Source organism: Lemur catta, chromosome 26 (assembly GCF_020740605.2).
Source record: "Lemur catta isolate mLemCat1 chromosome 26, mLemCat1.pri, whole genome shotgun sequence".
NCBI lineage: Eukaryota > Metazoa > Chordata > Mammalia > Primates > Lemuridae > Lemur > Lemur catta.
Window position 1 is genome coordinate 6,516,545 of NC_059153.1, and position 21,887 is coordinate 6,538,431.

General features: G+C 44.3%; 1 protein-coding gene across 1 annotated transcript in view; it reads right to left on the minus strand.

Annotated features, from left to right (window-relative positions):
• SEC24D (SEC24 homolog D, COPII coat complex component) overlaps window positions 1-21,887 on the minus strand; it is a 73,145-nt gene that overhangs the window by 14,519 nt on the left and 36,739 nt on the right. Inside the window, exons 9-13 of the mRNA XM_045537376.1 lie at window positions 16,927-17,065; window positions 13,338-13,453; window positions 6,642-6,766; window positions 1,803-1,994; window positions 1,120-1,213 (exon numbers count right to left, since the gene is read on the minus strand). Of these exons, the coding sequence (XP_045393332.1) occupies window positions 1,120-1,213; window positions 1,803-1,994; window positions 6,642-6,766; window positions 13,338-13,453; window positions 16,927-17,065 (666 nt within the window). The remainder of the gene's footprint in view (window positions 1-1,119; window positions 1,214-1,802; window positions 1,995-6,641; window positions 6,767-13,337; window positions 13,454-16,926; window positions 17,066-21,887) is intronic.

Sequence of the window (21,887 nt, forward strand, 5' to 3'; positions counted from 1 at the left end):
CTTCTGTCCACACAGATATTCTCCACGCGTAGAAGCAGCGTCACTTCACACCACGGCAGCAAGAACAAGGGCCCTATCGGAATCACAGCCGTTCGTTACCTGGGTGAGAAAACTATTCGGCTTCTCTATTCCCAGGTGCCCGTATATGACGCAGGCGACACATGAGCTACATAAAGTACTGTTGGGAGAACTCAGTGACCCAGTACAGAGTGTTAATCAGAATTCAACATGCTTGACTGTCTTCTTAATATGACCTGTGGCAAAACTCTGAGGGAAGAAAATTAGGGCCCATTAAAAAACATAAAGTTCAATATTGGGGCAAAAAAATAGAATGGCCATATTTATTTATTTTTCCCTTATAAAATGAATATTAATTTTAGATCCATTTCATTAATCACATACTTATATTTTGTAAGTAGCAAATTAATCAAAGACAAAGCTCCTATCTATCTCTGTTGTTATGATCATATTTTTTTTTTTTTGTAAAAGCTAATTTAAATTTAACAACAAAATTTAGAAATTTATTTCAGGAACTAGTTGTCAGGGCCAAAGTGGTCTGACTCTCATGCCAATGATGAGAGTTTGCGCTTTTTAAGTCATCTTTCCTTCTTCGGTTCACCGCCATTGTCACTGTGACGATGCCCAGAGTCGTGTGGACTCAGCCGCCCACCTGGCAACGTGACCTCCCTCCCGTGGGCGAGGCCGTCGGCGAGGCCCTGAGCGGCACACACGGCTCCACCACGGACTGTCACAGGCCCTGGCCCTGCGTGTCTGGAAACCCCCAGGAAGGGGAATCGGGGAATCTGGGAGTTTGGATGTTGCTGAACCACGTTTAAAATAGATCCTAACGAGTTCACATAAAAGCCGAAAGGAGGAGCTAAACTGGAAATCCTGGCTCGGTCGGCTGCTCGGGCCAAGAGGGCTGGAATGCAAACGCCGGGAGCAAACTGTGCTTTGGCCGTTTCCTCCTGACCTCTGGAGACTCGAGTGGAAGTCTGGAACGGCCTCTCGTGACACAGGTTTTAATGGAGACTGTATTTTCTTGCATAAAGGAAACTTTTTTTTTTTTGGTCTGTTTTTAACATTTATTTACTAGCAGTTAGAAACGGCTTCTCTCACCTTTAGTGCTTCCATGCCGGCCTGGATGACAGGGGCAAAGACGGTCTCGTTTTCATTGGAGTCGGCAAACATCTCGGGAATCTGGTCCAACAAACTGCAGCAAATGAACGAGCACAAGATTTTACATGTTTGGCATATTTGTAATAAACTTCGAGAAATAAATCGCTGACACTCAAGCCTAAACACGTATAGTGCTTGGCAGCCGACACCTGTGGGTGAATTTCACAGGCTGTTCCCCAGGGAATGATCTCCCAGCTCCGTTTGGCACCAAAATCTACAAAATGAGTGAAACATTTACAAAATTACACTCTTTGTAGATATTTTTTCTGTCCACTACATTACTGATCTCTTGGACCATAAATTCTTAGAACAGTGGCCGTATCTTTAGTTATGATCATCATCGTGGATCATACTCATCCACATGTAAGAAATGCGTCCCTGGCATGACGTTCACAGCAAAGAGAAAGGATTGATACGGCTTAATGTGAGTATGAAAAATCTTCCTTTTATATGGTCTACATTAAAAAGACACAGACCAAACATAAATGGCAGAGTTTGATAATCCATGTCTTAAAACCCCCTTGCTGATGACGAAATGAAACAATATATGATTGAGTCAAAACACAAGGCAATTAAAAACAGACACTGATTTGTATTTAGATTACAAAAAACTTGGTATTTACTTGTGGATCACAGACTGGGATTCCTGATAGCTGACGAGGAAACCATCCAGCAAAGGCACAAAGACTTCCCCCACATCCGTCACCACCATCATCTGAGGCTGCGCCAGATTGCTCTTGACGTTGAAGAAATGGAGAACTCTGTTGTATGTGATAAAACCAACTCGAACTGCAGACGTCTCCTCTTGCTCTTCCCTATGAGGAAAAAAAAAGTGAAGTCTTCTTATTAACAGAACAAAAGGAGGTTTCTGTCTGAAATTCGGTCAGTGTGTGTCTTTTGTAAAATATATGGAAGACGTGTTTAAAGCTTTGGCCTTAATTTCGATTACCAGATATAACTAACAGTGAGTCACAGCAGTAGGGAATAAGGGTTATTACAAAAATAAACAAGTCGATAAAGAAAAAAGTTATCAAAATTCTAGGTAAAAAAAATCAAATAGATATTATGAAACATTACTCATATTTCTTTAATATATTTAGTTTCAATCAGAATTTAATTTTCAATAGAATTTAATTTAATTTTCAATAGAAAATTAAAAGTTTTTTTTTTTCATGAATAAGCTAGGCTTCTCACATCCTTTATAAACAAAGCTCTCTCAAAAGTCATGAGAGGGTCAGAAGAACAAACAAAATATCTGAAGCAAGAGACAAGAAAGGCACTTGCATTACTAACAGGAGAGCCGTCTCTACTAAGAAAGGACTTGTCCCTACTGTGTGATCCTTTTCTTACACATCCTCCTAGAGAATCTCAATAGAAAATGGGCTGGGTTTTGAGGACTATATATCATATAAACATAAAATATAAGTACATAAAGTTACATTTATAAACTGACAGTGTAATAATGTAATTCTTACTAGGTAACCACTTGTGATGGTCATGGCAAAGCAATAAAAGCTCCAAAAACATAAGAAAAGCGTACTTTTTAAAAGGAATTCCAAAACGTGTATAATTCCTGAGAGTATAAAAGCATGAATGTTCTCGTTCCAGTCAATAGCAAGTATATCCAGAATTTAGTGGTCTCGACTCTAGTTACATGTTTACTGAGTGCATTGTACTATTGGTCTATTTTTCTCCCCCAAAATAAAACACTTAGACACGACTGAAGCTCTTACTAATTTTCAATGGTGAATACTATATAGTGCTCAATGGTTACATGGTTAAAAAAGCCACCAGAAAGATGCCATTTTCTTTGACCCTTGGACGAAAGTAAAACTTATTTTGATTAAAAGACAACTTTTTTGAAAAGGAACCTGGTTTGCTCAGTTTCTAAATTTTGCACATGGAATAAAGAGTTACTCAAGTACAAAAGAAAGGAAAATGAAAGTATCTAAATGCAAGTATCTCAAGCAAGTTAAATTGCTCATTCCATTGCAGACTTCCCAATTTCTCTGATGTTTCAGGCTGACAAAGTACTGCCTTTAAACTATGTTTTATTTCTTCTCTATTTCCTTCGCTAAGGGTATTTGTTCTTCATTGAAGCCTTGACAAAAGAGTAGGCAGTTTCAATAGATTCATAATACCTTCCAAAAGCACTTAGCAAACACTGTGTTCTAGATACTTGGCAAAGCTTTCAGAAATGAGAACCCTCATCCTATGTAACTACACAGACACAAACACGCTTCAACATCCTAAACGGTATGACTGTGACTGACCACTACACTACACGCATCCATGCGTTTCCCTTCCTCTTCCTACATAGTAGAACCTTACAAGACCAAATGCAATTATTTCCTCCCTGTGAAACCTCCCCTGAGGCTACCAACTAGGAATGATTTCCCCTTCCAAATTCTATATCTCGTTCTCCTTGGGCTCTTAGTGTTTGGTGCCTTTTGGTTAACACTTCACGATCCTCCACCATCAGCTGATAAAGGGCAGAGTGCAAGGCTCACTTCTCTGTCCCCACAAGGCCTGGCACAAGGTGAGGAAGGCCAGGCTTTCCTGAGGATGACTGTCACCACGGTGACACGCCGGATCTGGGATGGCGAGTTACAGCCCAAGTTGAGAAGCCGACAGTTTGCGTCTCTTCCCAACTCCCGGCGAGCGATGTCACTGTGACAGTTGACAATCAGTCTGGCTGGCAGTACCGACAACAGGGAACGAGCAGGCACACAAACCACTTGTCTGCTCGAGAGCCAGTCTGCCGGCTCGTTAACCCTCATTTCCCTGTAAACCTTTCTTGACATGAGGTGGAAAATGCCCAGCAAGTCATGAAAGGCTTTAGTCCCCCTTCAATAGTTAATTTGGAGTCAAGGCAAAAGACACAAAAAAACCATGGAGGAAACTCCAGACAGCTGTTTCTCCCTGAATTTGGACATTTCCGAGTGATGGGAAAAGAGCAGCCCGGGATTCACAGGGTTCACTTAAAATCCAAAGTAACATTTTTAAAAGCGTCTAATCAGAATATCTCACATTATTGCAAAATATTAGGACTCGTCTCCATGGGAACATAATTTTTTTAAAGACTTGTTTGAGAAACAAAGAACTGTCCTATGATCATCTTTAACAGTATAATTGCCTCATTAAATTCTACTCAGAAGAAAAGTAAATCTCAGGCTCTTCTTCAGATTAATCCACACGAGTTTTGTGAAGTTACACGAGGGATTTTCACAGACGCTGACGTGTTTCTGCCCTTCTGTTTGTCACCTGTCTCCCCATACCTGCACCGTCCCCGTGTTAACGAAGTGAATCCAACAGAGGAACACGAGAAACATCAGCAACCAGATGACCCAGAAAATTAGAAAATCAAGCATTTTGACCATTTTAGTTACAGCCATATTAAAAACAAACCAACCAACCCCCCAAATAACCCAAGAGCTTGTTCTGAACAACAGGTAAAACATTTGTAATCTTGTCTTTCCTGTTCCAGAGACGTCAGAAAGGTCTGGCACTCTTGTGAGGCCAAAGACATAAATTCAAAGTTAAACAGTAAATAATGGGGCCTTCCTTTTCCAAAAGATTTGCTGAGAGAGGAACATCCCCTACGATGTTAATCAAGGCTTCAGGCTGTCTTTAAAAGGGCTATTTGGCATATTACCTGCTTTAGCACAAAGAAGGAAATTAAATTGATAGCATTCTTTCCATAAAAATAAAGTTATACACATGCATGGCCCAAAACAGATTTCAGGAGAGAAAAACAATCAGATTTGCTTTAAAAGATGAAGGAGAAAAAGGTAGCTGGCTTGAATAAACTCTTTTAAAAGAGAGATTTGAATAGTAGCAAAGAATAACCAATAATTTCCTTTTATTTTTTGTTCCTATCTTTTGCCCAAGCTACCTATGGGATATAAACTTACGACGGCACGGAAGGAAAGAGTGTGATTTCACGTCAGTAGGTTATAAGCTTCATGTCACCACTGTGTTGAAACAGTTCTATGATAAAACAGATCATACTCAGCAGAAATCCGTACTTCTCCAGTTTCCCTGAGAATGGGGTGGGGGGAACTCGGGTCACAAACACGCCTGCAGCCTCCGATGCCTTTCTTACACCTCCATCTTCAACGTGCTCCTGGCTCATTCTTCATTTCAGAATTCAGTTTGAAGTCGCCTCTGTGTATTTTAAACATCCCCACGGCTTTTCCAAACCATCTTTGAGAATATTATGACTTCGGCTTCACAGATACAAACAAAACCACTCCTTGGGAGGTCCGGAGTTTGCTCCCCGGAGTCTCCCGTGTGCCGAAGCACCAGTCCCATGTGAAGAGCACACAGAGGAGGGGCACCCACAGATCCACGGAGCCCTGGGGGCCGAAGACAATCCCCCCACCCTTCGAGAAAGACCCCTTTCCAGGATGAGATTGCTTCTGCTCAGGGAGGTGGGGGGAGGCGTGGAGACCGGGACAGACACCAGGTTATAGACATTTCCTAGGCTGTTTCACCTTTCTAGGCACGTCTTCCTCTCGTGAAGGATGGCATCTTCCCTGCTCCTGAATCTCCTTAGGAGATGCTAGATCCCCATCCTGAACAACTCGCTAGCCATGTTTGATAGGAGTTTTGGGAGAGGTGACAGAAGAAAAAAATCAAAAGATACGGCTAGTTATTCCCTGACACTTTTTAAATCTCTCTGAAAGGTTTTTATTCATGCCAAAATAATTTTTTCCCTTTATCTTTCAAAACAAATCTGGTTGCCTTTTCTCCCCTGCCCTGAAATTTATTTTGGGCTGTGTATGTGTGTAACTTTATAATTTGTATGCTAAGATTGCCATCAATTTGATTTATGTGCAGGTAATATGCCAAACAGCCTTTTTAAAGTACAGGCTGAAGTCTGGATTAACGTCTAGGGTGTGTTCCTGTTGCTGTTACAACTGGTTTCCACCTTCCCCGCATGCACTGCCCCTTGCCCTGGCGAGGACAGGGGTGCACCTTGGGCTGAGGTGCAGGACACAAAGGCAGTAAAGCGGCAAAGGGTTGGACAGCGTGTCATTAAGGGCAAAGGGAAATCTGGCTAAAAAGCTACCGACTCCGCCATAAGACAGCAGTTCTGTCTTCCGGCACCCCTGCAAACTCCCCACCGCACCCGGCAACTACTAGTTTCCACTAGAAAATCAATGCTTGGAAAAGTGAATAACAGATTTCCAAAGTCTCCACCACCACCCTGTTGGAGTCTTCTTATAATTTACAATGTATTTTGAATGTTTTTTTTTACCATAGTTTTTTTTGCTTTGTACAAAAGTTCACTCTGACTTTTTAAAGACTCAAAATAAAGGTGCTGTTTGATTTATAACTAATTGTGCAATGTCTTCATTCGCAAAAGGTATCAACTGGTCACTCGGCACTTGTTTTCTGGCCAGTAAATTAATTCAGCAATATTTCATTAGTTATAAAAAGAATGGCGGTTCCCTTACTTTGGAAGTTTCTCCAGCACAGTCTTCAGTTCTTCACAGATAAGCTTGACGAGCCCGTTCTTTATGTTACTATATGAAACGTCAATCATGAAGATAAAGGCTGGTGGGTTGGGAGGCTTATTCTTCTACAGGAAGGCAAGCACATAACAGAAATAGATGTAATTATACCGTAAATACATTTCATAATCAAATTTAAACACTCATCAGAACACTCGAAGATCATCGGATGTTTCATTTAATATTGCAGATATAACATCTGTGGAATTAAATCATTTTCTAGAATAGTCTTTGATGCTACGAAAAAGATCAAAGAAGCCGTTTATTTTCCAGGCTATGACCTGGGTCCCGCCAGTGGATTGAAGAGTATTATAACATCTAGCAGAGAAGGTTCACTTTTACAAAGCTCCAGAGATTTCATCACCCCCATTGCCACGGGGAGGGTGCGGCACCGTGGCCGGCCTTGCTATCAGCCCTGCCTCACGGGACAAAGCAGGTTGGCAGCGTCAACAAACTGTGCTGAGAAAGAGTACGCATGATAATTAGCGTCTGTTTCTGAAACTGTAATAAAACTCTATTAACTTGGAAATCACTATTTTCAAATCTCTTCTTTCATTAGCTCTTTCAGTTTCAAAGATAGGAAATTATATATGAAAAAATAACTGTATACTTTAAAAAATTATACCATATTGTTAAATACTTACCTAATTTCTTACACATTTATGGTAAAATTAACATGTTAGGCCTTATCTGTTAAAACAATCACCATAACACAAAGCAGCTGCTATGACAATGTTTCCTAGACGTTTGTCCCTTTACTGGCTGGTGTTCAAACAGGTCTTAGGAAGTGACCGTTCAGTTGTTTCTTACAAAACATTTAGAAATGAGAGCCATGGGCAAACAACTTTAGCAGTCTACACTAGAGAATGAAGAGTTAAGACCAATTTAATTTTTAACTTTATGATAAATCATCGAAATGTTCTAAAATAAAACTATTTTAATTATTATAAAATTAGATGATGATGTCTATAAACTATCTTATTGATTCATTCTATATCCACTACAAGGCTAGATATAACATTTTTCTAATATAAGTCCTTCATTTTAAATAACATGACAGGACCTAAAAATCATCGACCTGAAAACTTCATCCCTTTGCCAAATCATAACAATAAAGAAATGGAGGAACTCGGCTATCTAGGTGAATAATTTTCATAGCAAATCGTTCCCACCTAATCTAATTTATCACACAGATATATGCTGATTTAAATAACCATTTCCGTTAATTAAACCAAACGTACCTTACCATGCTTGTGTTCTCACCTACGTTTGGCATTACCCATTCCCCACTGAATATCTTCCACATCTCCAACCGGTACGTTTCTACAGAAGTGTGTCACTACAGCTTGTTTTTGATATTGGCAAAATTAATTCATCATTCCTCTAACTCACATTCTCTTCCAATGTCTCTATCACTACCGTCACTAGGTGCCAACTCAAAGACTCAAACATGAAATTAGATTTGGCTGTTTCTTTTCCTTCAATCACTGAGTTGTCCCACTGTTTTTGTTTTTTCCCCCAAAATGATTCTTTCATGATGTTTTGCCCCATCCCTACTCTTAACCGTCTGGGAGCTTGTCACCTTGTTCCTAGATCATTGTACCAGCGTCATCATTAGCTTCCTTAGTCTATTAAGGAACCGTTCAACCCGGCTTGCTTTGTCCGGCCAAGCTTAGCGGACTCACGCGAAAAAGACCCGGTTCTCCACGCGGCCTTACCGGGGCTGCTGTCCTGGAGGTCACTGACTGCCGGCTCACAGACTACAGTGACCGGAAATAAACCCAGCTGCCATCCCAAACCTCTCCTCTCTCTCTGCAACCGTGGGCGTGACACGCCACTTTCCTCTCCTAGCTGCCAGGGCCCGGAAGCATCATTTCCTCTCCCATTTTTCTCACTGTTGCTTCTCTTTTGTCATTTTCCCGTCTCTCTCCAAAGTACACCTTCTCCTCCCCTCGCCACGCCCTGGCACGGAAAGCGTGTTCACTGGCTCGGTCTTCACCAGCATCTCTATGCACGCGGCTCTTCAAACTCTCTCCCGTCTCTTTCTTGAGCCCAAGGCCGGTGTTCCCATTAACTAAGGCACACACCCACAGAGAGGTGCTGCCTGAGACTCAAGATTCTAGAAATGACAGCAACATTTCTCCCACCAGACTGGTCTTTCCTTTTGTAATGAACCTACGAAAACCCACAATCCTCTAAAATAATCTTTGAAATCTGACCGTCTCCATGGAATTGTCCATCTCACTTAGCACAACCAGCGAATCGTGAAGGGCTTGTGGCTCTTCTAGTCTCAGCACCTAAATTTAGACCCTCATTTTCTCTCTTTTTTTTTTTATTAGTTTTTAGTTGGGGTAAAGGAAACATAACACAAAAATCACCATCTTAACCACTTTAAGTGTACGGTTCGGTAGTATTAAGTGCGTTCACGCTGTTGTGTAGGCATCATCACAAAACTCTTCATCTTGCAAAACTGAAACTCTGTGCCCACCACACAACCTCCACCCCCTCTCCAGCACCCACCATCCTTTCTGTCTCTGTGAGTTTGACTGCCTTCTATAGGTAGATCACACACTATCTACTTAGCATGATTTCCTCAGCATTCATCCAATTTGTTGCATGTATCAGACTTTCCTTCCTTGCTAAGGCTGAATAATATTTCACTGCGTGTATAAACCACATTTGGTTTATCCATTCACCTGTTAATAGACACTTGGTTGCTTCCACCTTTTGGCTATTGTGAATAACGCCGCTAAGAACATGGATGTACAAATACGTTTTTGAGACTCTACTTTTACTTACTCTGGGTATATAAGCAGGAATGGCATTGCTGGCATATGGTAATTCTATTGCTAATTTTCTGAGGAACTGTCATATGACCCTCATTCTCTCCTACTCGGATTACTACACGTTCTAACGCACTCTTGCCTCCAATCTCTCTCCTTTCACCGTACAGACTGCTGTCAGGATAAACTAAGGCAAAATACAGACCACAACAGCACCTCCTCTAGGAACAGGAAGTTCACTAGGCCCTCAGAGCCCAGCACAGAGCATGCACTGAAAAGACTGCTCAGTAGCTGCCGCCTGTTTGAGCGAATGAACCCAGGGATGGATGGATGGATGGATGGATGGATGGATGGAAAAGTCGTCCTGACTTTTCACTGTCCTCACGCCCCACTGAATTAACGTAAGCTATTCGATGGCCTGGAATTCAAGACTCACCGTCATGCTCATTTAACAAACACGTATAAAAACCTAAGAGGTCAAAGACAGGATGCCAGGCCCAGTGGAAAGCAAACAGATAGCCTGTGTCTCAAAACCACTTCCCAGCTTTACTCCCCATTATTCCCAGTACACATTCTCCTGACAAGCCATTTTCAAAACATCTTTGTCCACGAGTCACAGATTAGTGGGCCCGAGCCAAGAATTTGGCTGGAAAACTGTTTTGTTTGGCATCGTGTTTCAGAAAGTATTTGAATTTGAATGTGTTTTGGGGGAAAGGGGAATCCTCTCTCTAATTCTCCTGGCCTCCACAGTCGGTCCTTGGGACTCATCGCGGACACCAGCCCCGCCCTGAAGAAACCTGGCTGAATTTCAACGCCTCTGTGAGCTGCTCCTGCTCATGGTCCAGCTCCCCTGCCCGTCCCACATGGTGACGCTGCTCACGGTTCAGCCAGCTCAAGCGTCACTTCCTCTTGGAAGCCCTACGGCACGCCGATTACTCCCTTCTTACAGCATTTATCGTGTTTGAGTCTCTGTCACAAGTGTGCATGTTTCTTACCAGGCCTGTACGTGGGGAGGTACCGCGAGGGCAGCTTCTCATCTTGCTAATTTTGGTCTCGCTCACAGCACACAGACAAGCGCCTTGGACACGTCAGGCATCCAATAGTTGTCAAAGTGAGTTAGAATTAAGTGAAGAAAGTACATTTTGATTCATGAAGAAAAAAAAAGGCTGACTTGGAAGAAGATTTCACATTTCAGGGACACTTTCTATGCAAATATAGTCCACAAACATAAATAATAAATTCTCAGCCATTTTTCCAGGGGAATCAGGGTGATGCTGTAAGCAAGGACTTGCCCACACCCCCACAGGGCACTGACAGGGAACAGGCTGTCAGATCACACGGACACGGCTGTCAGATCACATAGTCACGGCTGTCAGTCTGGCCCCACCACTCTCCAGACAAACGGCCAAAGACGGCACTTATGCCCACTAAGCCTCAGTTTCCTCATGTCATGGTGGTTCCCACCACATGGACCCACTGTGAGAACTGAATGATGCAACACGTAGAGAATTTAGCATAGAGTTTGACACATAGTAAATGCTCAATAAACATTAATCTTATTATCTAAAATGGACATTAAATGAAAACGAACAGGGAAAATGTGATTTTGTAATTCCCCTTTGTGTGTGTGGTGTTAAAAAACACACATGCAAATCAAATAAGCTCTTTTTCATCATCCAAATCCCTAAGCCAACTCATTAGTGTACTTTATTTACATTTTAAATTATAATTAAATTTAAAGATCTGTATAGCATATTTATTATGAACTCTACTTGGAACAATAAAAGAAAGATTAAACTTACAAAAGTTCTTCAAAATGTACGATTTTTATTTGTTTGCTGGGTGAGATTTCCCATCAATTAGACTTCTGGAATATTTCCAGATAAGAGTTTGAAGATACTAAGACTTTTGTTCCCAGAAATAGATTTGACTCTGCCTAAGTTTCTACTAAAAAAGCATAAAATCAAGACAATGTAGCCTTTTTGGCAGAGAACTGGAAATTCGGGGCACGGTTAGATTTATACTATAATTGCAAAGATCAGTGAGTAAGTTTTCTATCACTAGTTACAATGCTTTAGTACATTTAATTAGAACATTAAATATTTATGTATTGCCTAATGATTCTCCTTCAGTCAACAGAAGTTACAAATAACTGTATCCAAAAGTAACTGTACTTTAGGACGTGTTTCTTGCCTGAAATAAAGCATTTGTACTAAAAATGTTCTTAAATTTCCCCAAATGTTTAAATGTAACATTTTAAACTAATAAAGCACTAACTTTTTCTTTAATAACTAGTTCTGTGTAATGTAGTGTAAAACAGTAAAACAAATGCAATAAGTTGTGTTAACTGAAAAAAATTTCAAGATCTAGTCAACTGTAAAAACTTCTAGTTAGGAAAAATATTCATGATAATCCATATTCAATACGTGCGCTGCTCCCCAGCAAACATCTGAGAAAGAATCTGCGGGTCCGAGGCTGTTTTCTGGAAAGTGAGCGCTCAGTTTCAGAAGAGGAAATGGGACAGTCAGCCGGAAGGGCCCTGTGTCTTCCAGGCTGTACATGCTGCTCCAGATGCAAACTGGAATCTGAACTGAAACCCAAGGTACGATTTTCAAGTCACCAAAGAGTTCTAAAGCCCTGCAAGGTGCCCATAATGACGTCACCATCACTGTGACACTGGAGAAGGGAAACAGCCCGTCCTGGGAAAGGTGACTCTGCAGATTCACTCATTCATTCATTCATTCTACACAGACTGATCAACGCCCGCCCTGTGCCAGGCACTGTGGTAAATGTCACAAAGATGACAAGGACGAGATTGGGGCCCCGAGGATCTCAGAATCCACTCAGAGGCAGATCTGCAAGAAGATTTCAATTCCAGGAGGATGATGCTAAAAGCCAGACACAGACCAAATTCCATGAAAACACACAAGTTGTAGCAGATACCCACCATGACGAGGACAGAGCAGGTTGTGTGCGCACACACACATACACACGTGCACACACACGCATGCACACACGCACACGCACGCACACACGCACGCACACACACGCACACACGCGTGCACACACACACACACAGCCGGCTGTTCCAGAGTGAGCGGGCGTCTGCCCGCTGGGGTGCACAGATGTGGCAGGGGAATGGACGGACGTCGGTCAGACCACCTCGTACAAAGGCTCAGAGTCGCCAGGGGCGATGGCCGGGCGTGGGGGGAGGGCTCTGTGCAACTGAAGACAGCCCAGGTGGTGGTCTGGGGTCCAAACAATGAATGGCCTCATGAGGACAGCTAAAGGTTTTTAACTTAATTGTTTAGAAAAGACAGAAGCAATGGAGGTTTGTGGGGGGCCGTGGGGGGGGGTCTCGTGGTCCCATTTCGGAGCAGGGGAACCAGGCCCAGGGCGCCCGGCTGCTGGGGGGTCCCGGGTCTAACGGGGATTCCAAGAGCCCAGAGCGTCACGGGGCGGACGGCAGCGGAGAAGGGCACGGACACACGGCAGTCATCCTGCCCACTTCGGTCGGGCTTTTCCCTGCGAAGGGGAGCTTTTCCGAGATCACTGACAAGACAAGCGAGGCAGAGGCACCGTGTGGAACTGCTGCACTGAGAACCAGGACAGTCTATCCAGCAGGTACAAAAAAATTATTTCCTGTTTCTGGCACCACACACCGATTTTTGAAAACGATCACTCCGGTGGGTGGTTTGGCCACCGAATCACGCTGAGAACCTGAAGCCCAGATCTGCACCTTAGGCCTTTCTACGTCCCCTGGCACCACCAAGATGCTCTGTCTGCAAATCGACAGTAAGTTCTTTACAGGTGAGCGCTGTTCGCTCGAGTTCGACGTCAGCGCGTAGGCACTTACTCTGCAGTAATCCAAAGTCGCCACGTACTCGTACGACCCCAGAGATAACTCGGGTTTCTCGTAGTGGTCCAGTCGCCTTCCAACGTGGTCCAGATGTTGGAAATAGAATGGTGGAACTGAAAAAAAAACAGGAAAGGGAATCTTTTGTTTTCATAAACAGAGACAATTTAGTAAGTCCCCAAAATTTATTATGGGAAGAAAGGAGTTAGTTCAAGAAGAAAAGTATTTTGAAGTTGGAATGTAGTACATTCTAAACATCCACTCTTTCGAAAACGTGTCTTGGAAAGTACCGGCATTTTCTAAAAATGCTCGACTCTTCTACAAGTTATTGATGACGACGAGCATTTATGACTTAGACCGTCCTAGAAAAACGGGGGATAAAAGTACTAGTGTTTTTAAGTTGCCACAACCCAAATTTAATTGTCTCTGTTGAATTACCTTTTTAAAAAGAATTCTGACTTTTCTATTTGAATTTTGAATATACCTAACAAAAATAAACACAAGTTAGTCAGACTATGTTATTAACTACAATATTTATTATGCTTTAATTAAGAGATGTCTGAAACCATGGGGAGTGTGCATGTTGATCTTCTAACTTGGGCTGCAGAGTGCAGAGGATGACTGTATTAGGGAAAGACTAGGCCGCCAGGATCTCAGCTGCGGAACTCTAACTCGACTCCCATGTCTCGGAAGGTTCGTTCTGACAAAGACCTGGACGTCCTCCAATAGCACAGAACACTCCTGAGTCACACACCGAACACTTGGACAAATATGGCCTGGTATCTCTGTGAAGTGAACTCTAGTTGCCCTGAGACCAACAGGGCTGCTAGTAAACCACAGGCAACACAAGTTATTTAGAAAAACCAGCCATGCTCTGGTTTTGAGCACTTTGCAAAGAACAACATTAGCATCTGTAAGAACCACAGAAGTAATGCTTTTTGTGTTTAAACCAGCAACTCGGCATTCTTTATTTTCAGTTGTAAGACTGACGTGGGGATTACACAGGACTGTTTTCTTGGGTTGGATTCTTAAAAAGTCACTGAGGCTTGTTTGTTTGGTGTCCTTACCATAGCATGGCCATTTCTTTTAAAACAAGTTTTATAAGGTTCCTATGTACATATGGATCTCTGAATTTGGATAATTCAACATCTTGAAAAGATTACGGCAGTGGAAACTGACAGGCTCAGCTGAGGTAATAGACTGGGTGGGTCTTGAATTGCTGCTTTGCCATTAAAACATCCAGATGCAAAGGCAGGACGCAGCCTGGGCTGACTCAGGATGTGTGTTACAGTCACTGCTGTATCGTGTAACCTACAATTCATCACACCCACGCACCTACATGCAATGTGAACTTTTTCCCCTTTAAAATTAATTTTATATTCATTAGCATTTACTATTATCTGTCATCTTTTATAGTCCAAAATCCAAGTCACATCATAGATTAGGCACTGCCATACGACTGTCTCCCTGCCTGCCTCCGAGCAGTCATTCTCCCCGCTGGGCAGTTTTGCAGGGAAGTACGAGTGGAACCCTGGGACCGAGCCTGCTGGCTTCTAACTCCAACCAACCTCTGTCTTCGCTAAATCTAAACGAAGAACGTAGGTGTCAACGTAAACCTAAGGGAGTCTGGCTTCCTTGTGGGAACAGATATTTGAGCCCAGTGTGAACAGCAATGTGGGAAAATGAACGTGGCAGCCTCCTAGGCGTGGCCACCCGAGGGGCCAGACCCTGCTGTGTGGAGACACAAGAAATCCCAGTGGTTTTTCTCTGCCAGACAGTGGCCGGGCCTTTTACGCGCTGAGCTGACACTTGGTGCGAGGCAGGGAGGTGACGGCAAACTGAGGATCCTGCTGCGCTGCGTGCTGGGTACATTTCTAATCCCCCCCCAGGAAGGCCGAGGGCCTGGGTGAAGACGCTGAGGAGCCGGTGGTCCTGGTGGGGGACCCCATTCAAATGCTTTGGGAGAAGCCTCTGCCCTCTCGTGACTTTTCCCTCCAAAACTAAAGCACAGAGAAGTGAACTGTCACAGGCTCCTGACCCAGGTGACAGCCGAGGATTTGTTTGCAGATTTCATCCAGGATGAAAAGTGAAACAAGATCTTCCCTGGAAAGAGAGATGAGGGAAGAGGCCTACGGGGCTCTGGTCTCACCGGGACACCAACTTGCACTGAGTGGAAGCCACAGCTGCTGTGAGGGGACAGACGTCCCAAGGGGCCCACACCTCAGTCTCTGAGACAAGCCTAGAAGCCCGTGACTCAATCCCACAAGTTATCTTCAGGAAGTGACCAAAGGTCTTCACGAGAAAGGCTCAGAGTCAGACTCTGGCACCCTCAGTCGGGGAAAGCCACGCGCTGCGGGTGACAGGGGCAGGGAACAAGGAGGCCAGCAGTGTCCTCCCCGCAGAGGACGTGCACGGGGCCACGCGGCCGCGAAGGCAGTGACGTGTGCTCAATGCTGCACCAGGCCTGGGTGTCAGGAGGGAGCACCCGGCACCCACGGACACACGGGCAGGCAGGCAGTCAGTCTCCAGACCCGAATACCTGCAGGGAAGCACGTCTGCGACCGTGAGGAAGAGAGAAAAACCCATGGAAAACTTACAGTCTAATAATTGTCACATGGTTCAAAATAAAATCTATAAATGTAAATGAATGTGGGAATGTTCTTAGCCTGAGTATGTGCTTTATTCGACACCAAAGAATTAAAAATATAGAAGTCAGGCGTGGTAGCTCATGCCTGCAATGCCTGAACTTGGGAGGACTGCTTGAGGCCAAGAGCTTGGGACCAGACTGGGAAACACAGTGAGACTCTGTTTCTACAAAAAAAAAAAAAATTAGCCGGGCGTGGTGGCGCATGAAGTCCCAGCTACTCAGGAGGCTGAGGCAGGAGGATGGCTTGAGCCCAGGAGTTTGAGGCTCCAGCCTGGGTGACAAAGACCCTGTCTCTAAAAAAACAAAATAAAGATAAAAAATAAAAGTATAGAGACATGTTATAAATTTAATAAATGTGAGAACACTTTGGGCAAGTTTGCAGTTTCTTCCAACATCAGTGCATTTATACTGGAATGAAAGTGAAGATGTAACGAATATGGGAGAGCCCTTTGTAATCATGTTTCTTTGTCCTTCAACGATCCAACATTTATTCAGAGTGAAAAAAACCTACCCAAGCGTTCAAGCCCTTAGTTATACCCGAGCTTTTCCTAACTATTGATGGGCTCACGTTCAAAAACAACCCTGACAATGACAACAGAGGAAAAGCCTCGCGGGTTTACTCTCTGTGAACAGGAGGTAAAATCTCATTTGTCTTCAACTGAGGCTTTGTGGAAGGAGGTTAAGACATAAATTTTTCCTCCTACTTTTGAGTTTTCTTTTCTAGGAAACATCACAACTTCCATGAGCTGCTCATGCAGTTACGTAAAGCTAACAGCGGCTCGGATTTGCCAAACAGAGCACGTTCTAGTTGATTTCCTTCTAGGAAAATTATAAAGAAGAAGGTACCGATACATAGAAAAAAATCTCTGTTTTTCCTAAGCTAAGAAGTATGTTTTATTTAGTAAAAATCTTCCCCAAACCGCATTTAAAGGCACCACTCACCGTCACTGACACAGCTGCAGAACCCGCACTGGAACCTCCGCCCCCCGTCGATGAACTGCATGAACGGGCACATGTAGGCCTTGCACCTGTTGCACCGGACCGGCCCATTCTCTCCGTGATTCACCAAGAAAAGGGGCGTCTACGAGAAGGAAGTAAAATTAAATGACTAGATGCACCTAAGAGTTCTAGGTAGTATGATTACAATTTGAAAAGTCTTCTCATGGCACTCACTAGGAAACTCTTAACTTTTAGCATTTGTCCCAAGACAGTAAAGATGCTTTTCTTGACGACACATGACTTTATGGCAACAAGACGTTGTCCACAATACCCAAGCAAAAATGGATGTAAATCTGTACCTCATTTACAAACCTATACAAATACACGTATATTTATGTCTCCATGTGTATGTGTATTCACCAGTATGTGTGTGGAAACAGAAAGAACATATCATGATGGTAACAGTACTTAACTAGGCTTATGTTAGAAATGCCCTGGACACCTTGCATCACATACTTTGCTAAGTCTGTTCACAGACTGTAAATAAAGAAGAGAACTGGGTCTGCTTTTAAAAGCCCAGGTTGCACAGCAGTGTGCTGTTCAGACAGTTCCCTCAAAGTGTACACGGTATTTCTTTCAAAACGCAAGGATCTGAAAAAATAGGCAATAATGTTGACTCGCTGGGTTCTGCTTGTTCTGTTACTGTATCAGATGACAGATGCTTCTCAGAGCCGCACTCTCGGAGCGGCTGCTTATGACTGGCCAGAACTGAAAGAATGAGCCGTCCCATTGCCGCTTCCTCATGCACATGTGTCGAAACCATTATACATCTTTTACAGTTTTAAAGTAAAAATGCTCAGCATGACAAGCCCTATTAGAAACAGGATTTCTAGGTAGTATAATTACAATTTGAAAGGTCTTCTAATGGCACTCGTTAGGAAACTTAACTTTTAGCATTTGTCCCAAGACAGTAAAGATGCTTTTCTTGATAACACATGAATTTACGGCAACGAGATGTTGTGTTTGTTTTTCAACTTTTCTGGCTTTTGGAATGAAACCACAAACATCCTTCTTGTTTTTATAAATCTCCTTAAAGATAACATTTTAAGAAAAGCCTGAGAACTGCGGAGCTTGGCATGTCAATTAAATTTTTCTTCAACAAAAACGATGGGAAGCAGACTGCTTTTCTGGGGAGGCCTGAAGAGCGGGGAGCCGTCGCGCCATTTTCCGTTTCAGCCCTGATTAGGAAACCGAGACCCCTCTTTGTCCCTGACCAGATGTTCAGCGTGAAAACTGACGCCCTGCGGAGGTCTCAGAAATGAGTCGTGAGGTCTCAGAGCAGAAAAAATAAGTTTAGTACAAAACATAAAAGAATCAGGGAAAGGATTAAAAAAAACATTCTGCATCATTCCCCACTGGCTCTGCACGGCCCTCTCCCCCACCTCCTGCCGCAAGGCAGCCAGAAGAGGGGTGGGATTTTCTTGCTGACGACCCCCTGTGACCACAGCAGGGGCACAGCGCTGGGGACCCACAGCAGGGCCGTGACGGGGACGAGAGGAGCAGGGTGTGTGTCTGGCACAAAACAACCAGGACATCATTTCTACCCAGAACAACCTATCCTGCCTCAACCCGCTCAGCTCAGGATGGAGTTTCACAGAAGAGTCACAGGCTGGAGAAGCGGCAGGTTTGCACTCCTGAAGGCTAACTCGCCAGTTACTGTCAAATGTTATCGTAAAAATGACCGAGAAGATGGAGAATCTGTCTACCTTTTTCAGCAGATTTGGATACAATCTAGCATCAAAATCACAATGCTCTTTTATACAAACCTTTTGTTTGAAAGGTATGAAGTGACAAATGTTTATTCTCTTTAGCTGGTAATAAGGAATGATCTGAAGAAACAAGAAGGAAGCAAAAAGATGCAGGTACAAAAAGAGATTCTGAGGACAACAAATGGAGGACGGGAAGTCTAAAAGACAACAACAACAAAAAACCAAACAAAAAATGTACTGATTAAGTAGCTTCTTCTGGATCAAAAGTGCAACGAGCAGTCGTGCCTGGGGCTACGTTCTGCTCTCGGCTGCAACCTTTGAGTTCAGGAGATGCTCTCAGAAGTTAAAACAGGGAGAAATCCTGCAATTTGCATTCACTCAGCCAAGTTTACTTTTCTCATCGTTCTATTTTCAAAGAGTTCAAAGACTATAATAAATTCCCCGAGAGACTTTAGAAACAAAACACGATGCAATTATTTGCTAGACAAGCCGGAGGTAATGGAAAGAAACTTGACCTTACGATTACTGATATGATTTGCTCAGAGGCAGGCCCAGCCTAAAACTACTGTGAAATTGTCGGCAACCAACACCTAAGCATTCCAGTCCTGGCAGATTCAGACTTGCAGAACTGAAAAATGGATGTCTAGCAATAAACTAGAGTCAAGTCATGACTGTATCTACGCTATTAAATACACTGACAGCTTTTCCCCCAATTTTTACTCTTTTGGAAGCCAGATGATGAACAGATAAGTAAGGCATTCAGACAACAGAGGTGACAGTAAAGAATGTTAAAAGCTTTTTAACTGTTTACATTTTATTTTCAGGCAACAGGGCAAGGGTTTCTAAATTACACTGTCCTGTTTCGTCTCTCTCGGGCCATGCCAGACACCATCAGAGATCTCCCTCTGCCCTCTCCGGACGTCAGCTTCGCTGCCCTGCAGTGGCGAGCACGAGCTCGTTCATAGCTAAGCTCACTTGTCCTGAACTCAAGCTTAGTGTGTATAGCTTCTTCTTCAATCAAATTACTTTCCAAAAAATTCCCTAAGCTGTTTTTTCCCCTTACCATTATGTTTACTTCAGAAATACTTTGGGGTTTTAAAAATTTTGTTTATAAATGTGCTTAAATCTGTGGCTCCTGGTATGTCCCTGTCTGCTCTTTCTCTTTTGTTCTTCTCTTAAATGGAAACGGGAAGGGACAGAGAACGGCTCTAAAAGCCTCACCTGGCCGTCCCAGTTCTGGCCCCGCGCGGCGTGAGTTAATGCAACATGAAAGCAACAGGGAAGTGAGGAAAGAAGAGGGAGTGGACAAATCTGCCTCTTTCCCTTGCAGTTCTGGATTAACAGGGGTGTGCCAAATACTATACTGGTACTAATTTCAATTAAAATACTTTAATTGAATAAAATGTGTCTCTTCTGTGTGCATATAATACCATGATTGATTTGGGACCACAAGCAAGAATATCATTCACTGAGAAATTAGGCTCAGTGCTAAAATGGTATCAGGACTTCAAAAACAAAATAACTTTTGGTTATTTTTCCATGTAAAAGAAGTTGACATCCATATGTATCAATACCCTCTTAATAACCACTGGTAAAATTTTTGAAATTTTCTCATTTTGGCACATTATCAGTTTTCCAAGCATTCCTGCTGTCCTCCCAGGTAACTAGCGCTGGTGCAGTAGGTGCTGGGCGTGCTGTTTGCCTCTGCGGGCTCAGGTGCAGGGACTGGAAGGAGCAAACAGACAGGCACACACAGATGCAAGCAGAAGGGCAAGGCACGGGAAGAGAGAATGCTTGGGACAACGTCGTCAACAAAAGCTCTTTTTCGCTTAGAAAGGCGATGTTCAATCATTCACAGACTGTATTTCCAAAACAAAAGCAGATGCTCAAAGAAAATGAAGCACAGTGTAGAAAGATCCATCGTAAAAAATTTGTGTTAATGTTTGTAGGCCATGTATTTTTGTTTTGGCATCTATACTATTAATAAAAACCTGAATACATAAACCTGGCTATAGAGTTTCTGGTTTAGGAAAGTGATGAATTAGAGTCATGAATCACATGCAGAAAGCAGATGAATACCAAACCCTGAAAGCCAGAACTACGGAGGTGTTTTTATAACTATGTCCAGCAGGTGGCACTGCGCAACTAAAAATGAAAGCTGCCCACATTGTATCAGTAGGTAATAAAATACTCCGGCTAATCAGGCTACATCCAGTTCATGTCGCTGCCGTCACACTGACCTGAACTTGCTTTTCTTGAAGAAACCTTTGATAATGGTTTAAAAATATTCTGGGTGAAATGAAATGAAACAACATGAAACATAAGGCATAAAATTGTACAGAAAGTACAGAATGTACCAAATTTACTGAGATTAACAGCCAAGAAAAACTTATTTTAAAAGCTTCTAATTCTCTGCTGACTTTTCCCCGACGACATGTAGGAGAGCAGAGACGCTGCCGGGACAGGCGGCCACAAGCACAGCAGCTGCGGCCTACGAGCCGGGAGGCGCAGGGCACGGGGGGACGCAGGGCACGGGGGGAGGCGCAGGGCACGGGGGTCGCAGGGCACCGGGGGACGCAGGGCACCGGGGGACGCAGGGCACGGGGGGACGCAGGGCACAGGGGATGCAGGGCACGGGGGGACGCAGGGCACGGGGGGACGCAGGGCACCGGGGGACGCAGGGCACGGGGGTCGCAGGGCACCGGGGGGACGCAGGGCACCGGGGGTCGCAGGGCACGGGGGACGCAGGGCACCGGGGAACGCAGGGCACCGGGGGTCACAGGGCACCGGGGACGCAGGGCACGGGGGGACGCAGGGCACCGGGGACGCAGGGCACGGGGGACGCAGGGCACCGGGGGGACGCAGGGCACTGGGGGAGGCACAGGGCACCGGGGGGACGCAGGGCACCGGGGGACGCAGGGCACCGGGGGTCGCAGGGCACGGGGGACGCAGGGCACCGGGGGTCGCAGGGCACCGGGGACGCAGGGCACCGGGGACGCAGGGCACGGGGGACGCAGGGCACGGGGGGACGCAGGGCACGGGGGGTCGCAGGGCACCGGGGGAGGCACAGGGCACGGGGGACGCAGGGCACGGGAGGACGCAGGGCACGGGGGTCGCAGGGCACCGGGGGTCGCAGGGCACGGGGGTCGCAGGGCACGGGGGGACGCAGGGCACGGGGGTCACAGGGCACCGGGG